At 37.2% G+C, this 14,025-nt stretch overlaps 1 protein-coding gene across 2 annotated transcripts in view; it reads left to right on the forward strand.

The window, feature by feature from the left end:
* Window positions 1-14,025, forward strand: part of dnmt3bb.1 (DNA (cytosine-5-)-methyltransferase 3 beta, duplicate b.1) — a 54,981-nt gene that overhangs the window by 28,409 nt on the left and 12,547 nt on the right. Inside the window, exons 5-15 of one of the 2 annotated variants that reach the window (XM_079801838.1) lie at window positions 872-1,021; window positions 1,675-1,794; window positions 2,681-2,839; window positions 3,511-3,618; window positions 4,281-4,422; window positions 10,643-10,783; window positions 11,341-11,385; window positions 12,051-12,130; window positions 12,468-12,580; window positions 13,422-13,605; window positions 13,688-13,772. In XM_079801838.1, coding sequence (XP_079657964.1) covers window positions 872-1,021; window positions 1,675-1,794; window positions 2,681-2,839; window positions 3,511-3,618; window positions 4,281-4,422; window positions 10,643-10,783; window positions 11,341-11,385; window positions 12,051-12,130; window positions 12,468-12,580; window positions 13,422-13,605; window positions 13,688-13,772 — 1,327 coding nt within the window. The remainder of the gene's footprint in view (window positions 1-871; window positions 1,022-1,674; window positions 1,795-2,680; window positions 2,840-3,510; window positions 3,619-4,280; window positions 4,423-10,642; window positions 10,784-11,340; window positions 11,386-12,050; window positions 12,131-12,467; window positions 12,581-13,421; window positions 13,606-13,687; window positions 13,773-14,025) is intronic. The other variant, XM_079801839.1, reaches the window with a different exon arrangement.

A 14,025-nucleotide genomic window follows, 5' to 3' on the forward strand; every position in this document is an offset into this window, starting at 1 on the left:
GAAATGAATGCGGCAAAACTGACAGTACAGATCCACTTATAGCGTGGTGTTGTGACGCTTCCCCTCATGTGTATGTTGATGGGCGTTCCTCAAGTTTACCGCTATGGGCGTGCGTTTGAGCCAGCGGGGAATGAAAAACAAAAGACCCGCGAGAGACTTCTCTTCGCCAGTGGGTTGGGCTAATCCAAAAGAAGTGGAAACAATGGGGGTGTTCTGAAGGCAGACTGATACCTGTGAAACGGGGGTGCTCTCAAAACACCCCCATTAGCAATTAGTGCTTTCCACCTGATCAAATGAACGCGGCGCGGCAAAACTGATTAAATGAACGCAGCAAAACTAATTAAATGAACGCGGCAAAAAATCGACCAATCTGAATTTTGGTCGAGCCAGAACGTATCGACTAATAATCGACTAATCGACTGGGAGATTACAGCCCTAGAAATGTTATATTGTGTTGATTTGTGTAATTCTTATAAATACTTGTGATGATGTCCGTATGCCCCCCACCCTTATTTCTTACCGTTAATATCTGTATTCTTTCATCTGCTAAATAAAAGAAAGAAAGCCTATAGACTAAACGCATAATACGCATGTGCATGATGTCACCGTTTTCACAGATTCACGTTTTTGTAGTTTACACGGAGATGATAAGGGTGCCATTTTCAAAAACTTGCACTTTGAAACCCGTTTTCAAAGGTTTGCTTTTTCAGGACACCAAAACACGTTGTTGTGTAAATGAACAGCCAAAACGCATAAAAAGTATTTCGTTTTCAGTTGAAAATGGTGTTGTGTAAACAGCCCCTTAATCTATAAATATGGTACAGTCCTAGCACATATGGATCAGCTTATTGTTACGGGATTATGGTTTCAGGAAAAGGCTGACATTGGGTCTGGTTGTGAGACGGGTCTGCGGCAAAGGCCTCGTCCCAGGACTATTTTCCAGGCAGGACTGACAGCTCACAGTAAACCGCGCAACAGAGAGAGGGGACATAGTAAACAGGATCAACATGATAGCAACATGGTAATGCTCACATTCACACACACAAAGCCGCTTTATGCTTTAAGTGAATTTTTTTCTGTTAGACACACTGAAATCTAGGCTGACAAATAGAGATCACCCTCGCAGCAGATTAAAGCTGTCATGCCACTGTCAGCTCCTCACTTTTAACTCAACACCTTTAAGTCGAGCTGTCTATCACTGTCTTTATGTTGTCACACATTTGAAGTTGCCTGTACCCAGCCAATCAAAACAGTGGTCATGGAAATTCAAATAGGAAAAATTCCTGCCTCCCTTTTTCTCGATAATGAAGCATACTGAATACTGAATTCTCGGATTTCATCAAAAATATCTTCTGTTATGTTCCGAAGATTAATAAAGGTCTCAAAGGTGAGTAATTAATGACAGAACCATCTTGGTCAAGGGTCCTGCTGGCAAAAACAAGTAATGACCAGCCAGAAACCAGCTATCATGTTCCACAACACAGCCATCCTAAAGGATTATTTCAGGTTAAATTCAACTTAAGCTGTATTGACACCACTGTGGGATGCCGTCGGTTACCACAGAAAATCATTTTGAACTATCTCAAAGTTTGTAAAAACACAGGTTATTTTTTGTTTGTTTGTATTTTTGTTTTGTTTCGTTTGACTAAGGGTTGAAATTGTGTGTTTCTGCAGGTATCTAGTGTTCCTGAGGGTCCCGTACTGGAGCTCATGGAACAGGACTCAAAAGACTCTGCACAGAGCAGCGCCACATCCACCTCGACTACTGACACCGCCAGCCAACCTGAGTACAAGGTACCAGGATATCACACACACACACACACACACACACAAATTCACAATCCACCTATCCTGTCATGTTCCGTTCCTCTTTATGTTCACGCACAAACAACCCATAAGTACCAATATTTGTCCACCTGCCTTCAACATGTAACAGTAGCCTCACAGAACGGTTCAGTTGAATGTGAAGATAACAGCCTTTGTGCTTGAGGTGTATCCTCTCCTTTGCGTGTCACTAAGCCAGGCAGCTGCGTGTTTAGAGAGCACTGATGACCAAGACAAAGAGACAGTGAAGGTCTTGAATGGGGGTTTTGTGGGTTATAGCATCTTCTAAGTCACTGTTGACCACAGACTCATAAATACTCACAGACACTCGCACAGGTGAGGAAACAACAGTGCTGTTGAAATGGTCCTGACTGATTGAGAGTCATGCTCAGACAAGCTCAGTGTCAGAGGTTTTGATTGTGTCTCAGTCCATGCTCAATCCAGACATTTGAGCATTTGATTGTCCTTCTTTGTATAACTGGATCAAAGAAATATGTGCAGTTATATTGTAAATTGTCCATCTTATTTAAAAAAGATAATTCTCCAAGAAATTTAAATCTACTAGTCGAAGCCTGCATGATTTTTCTTATTCGGTGGAACACAAAAGGAGTTATTTAGCAGAATGTTCAGGCTGGATGGGAACAAAAGGGACCAAAAAACAACATAAAAGTAGTACATACTAAAGAAGTCAAATTCTTTAGATTTAAAAATGTAAAATAAATTCAAATTAACTTTAAAGCCATTATTCACTGAAATGTATGTCTGTGTACTTTTCAAATCTAATGCAGGTTTCAGTGAGTAAGAAAATTTTAATTTATGGTGAACTGTGTCTAATTTGCACGTCTTTCTTCCTCAGGATAATAAAGGCTTTGGTATTGGAGAGTTAGTCTGGGGAAAGATAAAAGGCTTTTCTTGGTGGCCGGGGATGGTGGTGACCTGGAGAGCAACAGGGAAGAGGCAGGCGTCCCACGGCATGCGCTGGCTGCAGTGGTTTGGAGATGGAAAATTCTCAGAGGTAACAACAGGGTTGTCAGAATACCACAACTGCAGTAGTTGATTCTAATAGTGGTTACATTTCTATATCAATTTATGACATTGAACATACTTTTATTTTTATTTTATTTTAAATGTTAAATATTGATGTAAATATTAACTATCAAGAACAAAGAAACAAATGAAAAGCAATTGAAAGAAGTATCAAAAGAAAAATAAAACTGCTTATTATTGTAAAGTACAAAATAATGCTAAAATCAAAATATCTTTATTTCAACAGCTATCAAACATAATCTGCATAAAAATGTGTTAAAATGTTGTTGGTTAAACAATAACTTCTTTACAGCATGTTCTACAAAATATAAAAGTAAACAAACACCTGTTTTTCCTGGAAATTACTGTAATTTTCATGGCTCGATCGTGCTTGAATAAAGTACTGGTGACCGTGGTGACATCACTTGAATGCCATATTGAATTGGTAGAACTGTAGTAATACTGTATAAAAACTGCTATTGTTACATTGTTTTATTTGCATAAGTAAGAGCATGATCATATATTGCAATGCTAGCGTTAATTGCATAATATATATATGATAGTGTATTACATATACAATTAAAATATTAACTTGCACACAAACATGCTTGCCCTGAGTCCTGGTTACTTTCTGACCCTGGTGTCATGTGTATCTTGCAGGTGTCTGCTGACAAACTCGATTCCATCACAGCCTTCCCGAAGTTTTTCAACCAGTCATCCTACACCAAACTGGCTTCTTACCGTAGAGCAATCTTCCAGGCCCTGGAGGTGAGAGCAGAGAGCAGTCTGTTCATTGTTTTATAGCACCATTTTTGCCTATGGGACAATTAGCTGCAACATCTGTAGTTAATTTAATAGAAGACAATTATACAAATATGCACCTGTTCTTCCGAAATCTGGGAGCATAGACTTTACTTTTACATATTCAAGTGTGTATGTGTTTGTGTGTGAGATAAACAGGAGACTGGGAAATGCTCATCTGGAAAGTCTGGAATTCCCCAGAGCTTCCTTAATTATCTCTCTGTGAATCGTACCTCCTAACAAATTTAACAAAAGCATCCAAGCCCAGACATGCACCAGAACGACAGGACTTGCTGTACTTAGTTTCTCTCTCTCTCTCTCTCTCTCTCTCTCTCTCTCTCTCTCTCTCTCTCTCTCTCTCTCTCTCTCTCTCTCTCTCTCTCTCTCTCTCTCTCTCTCTCTCTCTCTCTCTCTGTTTTTGTACCCCACTCTTTTGCAGTATCTATATAGCATGATTAATATCTGCAATTTGTCTCTATTTCTACTGAGAGGATAGTCTTTCTGAATGTGTTATTTTAGAAACAGTACACAGTGTTAGTTTTATTCCACCTGAGACATTTGTTTCCAGGATGGTTTCTGTTTTCTTACAATTGTTCTGACATACTGTTCTGCTATCTGTGTGTCTTCAGGTGGCCAGTATACGGGCAGAGAAGACTTTTCCTCCATGTGAGTCAGACAGTCTTGAAGAACAGATAAAGCCCATGCTCGACTGGGCTCATGGTGGCTTTATGCCCAAAGGTCAGGAGGGCATGAAACCCAGAGAGAACGCAGGTGAGTACATGTCATCATGACAGCCATCTGTGTGACAGTATGTCAGATTTCACTCTCAGTCCATGCAGTTAAAAAAAAATACTTGAGTAAAAGGGCTTTAGGGTCAAACATGATGCAGACAAGGCTTATGACTATAGGGGGTATAGTGACCACAATTTAAAATGCAACTTAAAATATTAATCAAAGTAGTTTATTTTAATGAAATAACGTAAGCACCATGGCTACAATTTAGTCAATACATACCTGGATTTTTGTTATGGCCTATAACTGATAAATGGCAAATATTAAAATATTATATAAATAAATTAAAATAAAACATTAAAACCAGTTGTTAATTTAGGCATTACAACATTATAATGTACGGTATAAAAAATGGATATTCATTGAACAGTATTATTAAAGGGATCCCCTGGTGTTAAGACTTGTATGGCTTATATATAACAAAAATGATGTCTCTTACTGAAATATGTAGTAGAAAACCCATGAAAGATCCACGTTATTTAAAAAATCCATTATATATTTGGACAATGGGCGGCACCATTTTGTTTGCGTTCTAGGTTGATGACGTAGAATGGTTGCACTCGGCAATCAACTGGCGCTACCCGTAGCTATTTTTACCACAACACAACTCGAAAAATGTTTCAGAGCTAAACAAAACCAATTAATTGCTTTGTAATTGCATTTAAAACACTCAAACACATGTGCACACAAACTCACGCACACACACACACACACCAAAAGATCAGTGCGCGCTCACGCTCACAACACACACACACACACACACACACACACACACACACACACACACACACACACACACACACACACACATGTTTGTTTTTGTGAAATGTGAGGACATTCCATAGGCGTAATGGTTTTTATACCGTACAAACCGTATTTTCTATCCCCTTACACTGCCCCTGTCCCTAAACCTAACCCTCACAGGAGACTGTGCAGTTCACTTTCTGTGAAAAAAACCTCATTCTGTGTGATTTATAAGCATTTTGAAAAGTGAGGACATGGGGAACGTCCTCATATTTCACCCTCTTTTTGTAATACCTATGTCATACCCATGTCATTATACACATTTGTGTCCTGATATTTCACGAAAACATGCCCACACACACACGGTCAATCAGCTGTAATGTTATACTTGAGGTTGACTTGCCTAGTTTGTCACCTAGTTCCGATTCGGCAGGCCAGCACTCCCTGCCTGAATCCGAAATCGCCCCCTTTACCCTCAAATAGGGCATTATTTGAGGGGACAGCCATTTGTAGTGGTGTCTGAAACCATATAGTGGTTATTGAGTGCACTCATTCAATCTCACATTGTACCGCAATAATGAGTGTACAGCCGATGTACACACAACAGCTGTCCGAATTCACTCACTCGTTTTCATTCCCTCCTTCAAGTGAACTGTATTAGTGGACTAACGTAGATAGTGAATGAGGTTTTAGGGGGCGATTTCATAATCAGCCACTGTCGTGGAGCCTGATGAGGCCAGCCCATAACACATCTCGATTGAGACAGAGCAGTCTGTCAGATGTGTGTGTGTGTGAGTCTTAACACCATGGGATCCCTTTAAATAATTAGTGTTTTTAAAGATTAAAGCACAAAACAAAGCAGAAGACTTTAAACTTTAACTTGATGAAAGCATAGGTAATCTAAATGTAAAAATAGGGAAAATGAGCATTACATTTATAAAAAAAAGTATCTAATGTGGTACCGATATATTGTACATTTCTAATCATCTTGAGAGGAGTTAGTTAGAAGCAAAAATGGCACAGAAAAGTTAAGTTAGCTCTGAGAAAAGCTCAAGAATCATGTGTTTGCAGTAGTGTTAATATCGTTAATAAAAATTATGACATTCAATGTTCGTCTACAAGCTTTTTTCCCATGACTGACACAAGACGATGACGAGACGACAATTAAATGATAACTGAATATATCAACATGCAATACCGTTGACGGAAAAAGACAAGACTAAAATGTAGTTAAAAAATAAAAACTTTACCAAAACCTCTCTTTATTTTTTGTCCAAAAAATTGACATAATATTACAAACTGCTGTACAAGCCTCTACTACAAGTTTGCAGTTGCCAGGTGTCAAGAGTTTAAATCCCCAATCAGAGCTTTTCTGTTACAGTAAAAGGATCATTTTTCTGTGTTTCTGTGATTTACTAAATCTTTGCAATCTGGCAATCATGCGCACACACTCTCTCTACCATGCGAAAGATGCGCTGATGATATGAAAACATAGACAAACAAGTAAGCTGGATTTTAGATCTCCATTTAAGATATTCTTAAGTTTGCTGCTACTAAATCTGTAATAAATCCAAACATGGATCTTGGCTATATTGTTTGCGATTGTGGTTGCTGAATAAATTAACTTACACAACCGCTGTGTGGCAATACAAAATATTTTTTGCTGTTGTTTTAATAGAAAAACATGAATGTAATTTGGAATTATTTAAATTACTATTAGGAATTTCACCGTTTTAATTTTTGAGAGAAGTTTCTTGCTTTACCAGTTTTCATAATGTAGACAGTGTCAATTTATGTTAAAATGGCCTATAATACATCAGGACACTAGATGAGATAAAATAAACCATGTGTATGAGTTTGTGCTTATAGGTGAAAGTGCAATAATTATGATTAAATAAAAAATAAAACTACTTAAATGTCCTTATTGATATAAGGCCTAATCCTGGCTTAATATAAGCTCTGTCTGTGAAACTGACTAAAACTTGACTAAACAAAAACAGGACAAGGTTGACTAAAAATAATAGAAACTAAAAAGTATATTAAGTGTCTAAAATATACTTAAAACTATAAAAAGTATATTTGACACAGGACTAAGTCTAAGACTAAATTTAAGACTAAAAATAGCTGACTAACTCTAGTTTGCAGATGCCACTTGGTTTGATGTTTTTTTTTCTAATGCAGTGACATTCAGACAAATACTCCTTTTACAGCCACCGAATACACAAATTGAACATAATATTAAAATAAATAGGTAACGTGAACCACCACGAGACATAAAAAGACAAACTCTTAAAACCGCACTTAAAACCGTTAGAGCAGTTTCTACAGAAAGCCCTACAGACTGAGCAGTTTCTACTGGCAGAATTTGAAACATTGCCATCTTGGTAAGTCATAGAAAATGTTAGCAACAGGAAAGTAATGTAACTTGTTGGTCAAGTTTTTCTCAAAGCTGTTATTATATGGGAATGTTATGAATTCATTTGAAGTCACACACTGTAGTTGAGTTCCAAGACTGCGGCTTAACGTACAAGCCCATTTTTGTTACTACACACATAGCAGAATATATGTACAATATCAAAAATGGATATTCATTTTGAGATTTGCTAAAGAAAAAAATAATAACAGTGTTATTAATTTATTAGCATTTTTAAAGCAGTTAATATATAATAATACATAGCTAACTAATAAAAATAATCGAGTAGTTTTGTTCTCAAGAGCTTATAAGCATTCCTGGGTTATAATTTCTGTATTTTTTTCTGCTTCTGTGGAAAATGTGTTAAATGGAGCTGAGAGTTCTACACTTTTATTGGCAGTTAAAAGCGTAATTATATTAGTGCTGGGCGTATTGACCAAAAATTTATACCACAGTATTTTCCCAAATTATATCAGTTTCATGGTATTTGACGGTATTTTTTCCCCCTATGCATGACTGGGTGTTAACCACATTTTCTACTGATTGAGAGAGGATATACTGCAGTAGATTGACAAGAATGCCCTGTTTAACTGTCCTGATGAGTGAATATTGTAGAAAAACAAAGCCCCACAAAATGATGCTGTGCGGAGAGAACAACCAATAAAACACATGCAACACACTCATTACTGACACATGCATATTAAAATATGACCATGGAGACAGAAAAAAAAAGAGTTAACAACAAACTGACAAAACGAGGGAGAAATGCGGAAGAACATTTAAAAGGTTGAAAGATATTTGCAAAACATTTAAGAGCACTACAGTCTCTGAACAACACTTCAGTTTAACACAGAAAGAATAAAGCAGTAAAATTTTTGCCCGTTCTTCTTTGAATTGTCAGTCTATTTATTAACTTACATCGTCTTCTGTGTAGCAGAATAACCCATCGTGTCATCGCGGTCGTGATCAGACATACAGTTCAGTGTCCTTTGCATAACGTTACATTTCATTTGAAGAAGACGTGATGAAACATGTGCGCATACACGCTGCCAATTTATGTTTAGAGCACTAGAGTTTATGAAATATGTCCATAAAAAAAACTTAAACGCGTGCTCCGGTCTTTATGTGCTATAATATGATCCATGTGGAGAAGGTTAATCTCAGCTCCGTGCAGAAACCGCTCTCTCTCGCTCGCCGGGTGTAGTTTGAATTCTCAGCTGTAATCAAGGGCTGAATCCGAAATCGCCCCCTATAACCTCAAATAGAGCATTATTTGAGGGACAGCCATCTGAAGTGGTGTCTGAAACCATAGTGGACGTTATTGAGTGCACTCATTCAATCACACATTGCACCGCAATAACGAGTGTACAGCCGATGTACACACAACGGCTGTCCGAATTCAGTCACTCGTTTTCATTCACTCTTCCAAGTGAACAATATAAGTGGATAACGTAGGGAATAGTGAATGAGGCTTTAGGGGGTGATTTCGAACTTACCATAGGCTGTGAAGCGATCTCAGATGTGCTCTCATTACAGTGCAACAGTGAAACGTGACCCCTCTCAAACAGTGACACGCTGCGCCGCGTTCCGAACGTCCGAACGCGGCATATACCGGTATTGCGGTATCATCAAAATTCATATCATAACAAAAATAAATACCGGTATTCGGTATGAACCGGTATACCGCCCAGCACTAAATTACATTAGTGAAATAATTATTAAACAAAGGACACAGAATGTGTGAACAAAGGGTGTTCAAATTCTGTGGAAATCTGTGACAGTAAAGTATTTGTGGTATTGCTTAAATAACAAGCTGCAGGGCCCTCAGGCGTCAGGGCTCAGTCAGGTATTAGAAGGTTACACTCTCACACTTACCAGCTTAGTGTGTCAGATCATACACAACTGTCTGGGATTCAATAGAGCTGGTCTATCATATTAAAATGTCCAATACCTTGAGTTTTCAGGAGAGTATCTTAAGGCGGGCTGCAAAATGTCTTCAGAGTTATTCAAATTGAAGCTGCTTTAGCTGTCAACTCTTTTTTGAAGTACATTATTTATCCTTTCAACTGGGATAACTGTGTCTAATAGATCAGTTCAGTGACCCTCCCAAGCATATTTGTATGAGCAGTTGAAAATGTCTTACTTTCCTGCTCATTGACATCACAATAACTAAAGGCAACTTTCACAACATTCACAGTCCCTGTCAGAGACCCACAACAGAAGTTGAGCTGGTGAAGTCATTTGTTTGCAAGATTAAATGTGTCTTCTCTCATTAAAACAAGTATATCAGGTCCTTTATTATCTTAAACCTTCTGGTTAAAACGTATCTAACATATCAATCATTTTTGTTAATTGTGCCATTGTGTTTTCATGTAGTCGATACTGGGCTGTTAAACCTAAGGGTGCTTGTGTTTGAATTTAGCATCAAGACATTGAAAATGTTTCTGAACCACTGCAGAGATGAGCAAGCAGAAGTCTCTGGTAGTGTGGTCTTACAGTGGAATCAGAAAGAGGAAATAGCCTATCTAATTACTTTATGATTTATAGACTGCTGGCTTTTCCCCACAGCAATTATAGATGTGGGAGAAAAGTCTAACAGCTGTCTGTCTGCATGTTCATGGCTGTTTTTCATTTGGTCAATTTCTTAATGTCTTTGTCATAATTTGCCACAAAAAAAAAAAAAAAAAATAATAATAATATATATATATATATATATATATATATATATATATATATATATATATATATATATATATATATATATTGGTTAAACAAAATAAAGCTTATTTTTATACTGTGAACTTATTTTCAGGTTAATTAAGCACATTTACCCCCAAATTCTCACTGTAATGAGAAAAAAATTCAAAGTAATTAAATTAACCTGTTTGGGCACAATAACATTTATATTATAATAATATTTATTTTTTGATTCATTTTCTAAGTGCCTGATCTATGAAATATCCATGCCATTATTCACAGTACATGTTTGAGCATGTTTGATTGTATCAGTGAGTAATATTAGTGTGTTTGTGTCTCTTCCAGCGGAGTATTGTGTTTTTCCCATGGCCTCAGAGAGCTCAGCGCTGCTGGACTCCATCCCTCCGGAGTTCCCCCCCTCTGCTAAGAGAGCTCGACTCAGCCTCTGTAAGGCCAAATCTGGCACTGAGGACGTCTACAGCAGAGGTTAGAGCTCACACTAAGGATATTATTCATGTTCATGGGTGACAACCGATTGCTGCACTCCAGATGTGATGTTAAAGGGTTAGTTCACCCAAAATTTGCATTTCTGTCATCGTTTACTCACCCCATAAGTCTTTTGTTAATCTTCAGAATGCAGATGCAGATATTTTTAATAAAACCTGAAGTATTTGTGTTCATCCATTTAAAGTCTAGGTAATCAAACTGCATGGGTTTGGAATAACATGGGGGGGTGGGGGTGAATAATGACAGAATTTTCATGTTTTGGTTAACTAAGCCTTTAAATGATACAGATAATTATTTGATGTGTAAATGGCTGTAAACAATAGAACTCTACAAGCTCCTTTACACAGTATAAAATATGAAAATGTATGTTTTTTCTTCATTGGAATTCTAAATAATTGATTCAGGCTTATAAATCATTAAAATATAGTATTGGGCTTTGTGTATATAGTTTTTGACAAGATATCATTGATGCTTTACCAACATGTGTTTGAATTTCCTACTTGTTGCTCATGACTGCAATTTTATCTGCTTTTCAGAACAAATGGTCCATGAAGTTTTGAAGAATCACAGAAGTATAGAAGGTGTGTAGTGTTGCAACCTGCTACAAGCCTTGCATTCATAACACGTTTTTGCTTAAAAATAGATATATAATTTTGTATATAAAAAATATACAAAAAATAGGGATAGAAATGCATTTGTTTTACAAGTTGCGCCATACTTAACTTTTTACAATGAAAAAAGCATTCTACAAAGACCAATTAAAAAAAAAAAAATTATATTACGTTTTTTTTATTTATCTTTCCTCTATTTTTACATTTAGATTGTCTTTGCCATCATCTATCACTAAATTAAAGTAACTTTTAAAAACACAGATCACTTAGTAACACTATGTAATGTAGTCTTTAGCCAATCAATATTCAAATAAATATATATTTTTCATACTAAACATTATAATGTTGTGATGCCTAAATTCCCTTGCAGCTTTTAAAATGACAGATTTGAGTTTTTATGGTGTAATGTTTTTTTGTTTGTTTGACAAAATAGTATACAATTTTAATAATCAGCTATTTTAGCCATAACATGAAAAAAGGTATTATTTGTAAATAATTCAAAGAAATACTAGTTTTTAATTGGCAGTAATAGCTGGAAATATATAGTTACAATGTAACTTCATCACAGCTGTTTTCCTAGTTACTCTTGTATTTTGACTCAGCCACCTGTCAATATGCTTGCTTGTCTGTTTCAGAGTTCTGCATCTCTTGTGGAAAGACGAGAGTGGCGACCTTCCACCCGCTGTTTGAAGGAGGCCTTTGCCTAACATGCAAGGTTAGAGTTGACCTTATTCTCCACATACTCAAACCAGAACACAACACAACTCGAGAGTCTGGGAACATGGTTTTCCAACACGCGCTGACAGGATTGCTCATAAAACAACAGCACTCGATCCTAACACCTGGACACCAGTGTTGTATCTATCGATTACCTTAAGGGGACAAAGGAAGTGCCATGGATGTATGGATTTCACCATAGATAATTTCCATCATCGCTGCATGATCCTATTTCACTTTATTTGCAGCAATATGATACGTTGCTTCAAACAGGGACTCTATACAGGGAAGCTATTTAAGTTATTTACACATGTTTTTATTTGTGAATGTGTCAGGATGTTTATTTAGAGATCTCCTACATGTACGATGACGATGGCTACCAGTCATACTGCACTGTGTGCTGTGGCGGAAGAGAGGTTCTACTCTGTGGAAACGCCAATTGCTGCAGGTACGAAATTCATGCTTCTCACAAGCTCATTTTGTCCCACAATCTCTCACTCAATCTCGCATTTCATTCCAATAGCATTTTGGCATTTTGTCACACTTCACTTCCATGACTACCCCAACCACCATAATCTCTGAGCCGTCTGTTTGTCTGAGCCGTTTGTTTGTCTTCTTCTCTCACTCATCATATTGATAGATTGCCTTTCAAAAAGTGTATCATTTAATTTCCATTTGCCACAAACTGCCACCATCCCCAATTTTCGCACAATTTAGTCAGTACACCATCAACATTCAAAACCTTCATCTAAGTTGAATTAAATTAACTTGACAATGTAAAATTAAATTTAAAACAAATATGGAAATTAATTAGAACATGAAAACAATTAAATTTTGTGCAGTTTTAACTCTATTTTTACTCACTGATGTTGAGGTGCTATACTTTGTATTGTATTTTTGCATTTCTTTAATAAAAATGTAGTCAGAGCCTGTGAAGTGTTGCCTGCACAAGTATGTACTCCCCCTTAAATATATAAAAAGCACATCCTTTCAGATAACATTTTGGGAAATGATTGGAAACTGAGATAGGTCTGTATAGATTAGCCTTTTGTGTTAAACTGTACAATAATTTTGTGCTATGTTTGCTGCTGTTGATACAGGCTACAGTTTTTTTTAAGCCTTGGCTCTTCAAACTCATGTCAGGCCACTCAAACTAAATGCATTGGTTTAAAAGTGCCACAGTTTCACCCTACAAATGGCTTACACATTAAACTCAAACTTCACCTTTAACACTGTCGGTTTCATTCGACTTTTTAAAGGCTGTCTTTGATCAGTGTATTTGCCCGTAGGTGTTTCTGTGTGGACTGTCTGGATATATTAGTGGGAGCAGGAGCGGCCAACAGCGCCCGTGATCTGGACCCATGGCGCTGCTACATGTGTCAACCGCTGCAGCTGTACGGCGTGTTAAAGAAACGCCACGACTGGAGCCTGAAACTACAGGAGTTCTTCGTCAATGACAATGGACAGGAGTTTGTGAGTCTCACATTAACTTTTACAGAGAGATAAATTCTCTGTTTGCAAAGCTGTTCAATTATACATCTTTCTTTTCTTCCAGGAAAGTCCAAAAATTTACCCTGCAGTCCCAGCAGAGCAGAGACGTCCAATCAGAGTCCTTTCACTGTTTGATGGCATTGCAACAGGTCAATATGATGTCTCTTTAGATTTTATATTCACCTTCTAAAACGATCGCTTCTAAAACTATTTTCTCCATGCTCTCTACCCCACCTTCACTAACGGCAAGTTAATCGATAACGAATTGTGAGTGGATGGTAATTTTGTTCTCCAAAATATGCTATGATGAGATTGGCTACCTTTGATTAGGCTATTCACGCATGACAGAAGACTGCTGTACTCACTTTTATCTGACCACCTAGCAAAGACATTTAGGAAAGA

The sequence above is a fragment of the Gobio gobio genome (assembly GCF_949357685.1).
Source record: "Gobio gobio genome assembly, chromosome: 21".
NCBI lineage: Eukaryota > Metazoa > Chordata > Actinopteri > Cypriniformes > Gobionidae > Gobio > Gobio gobio.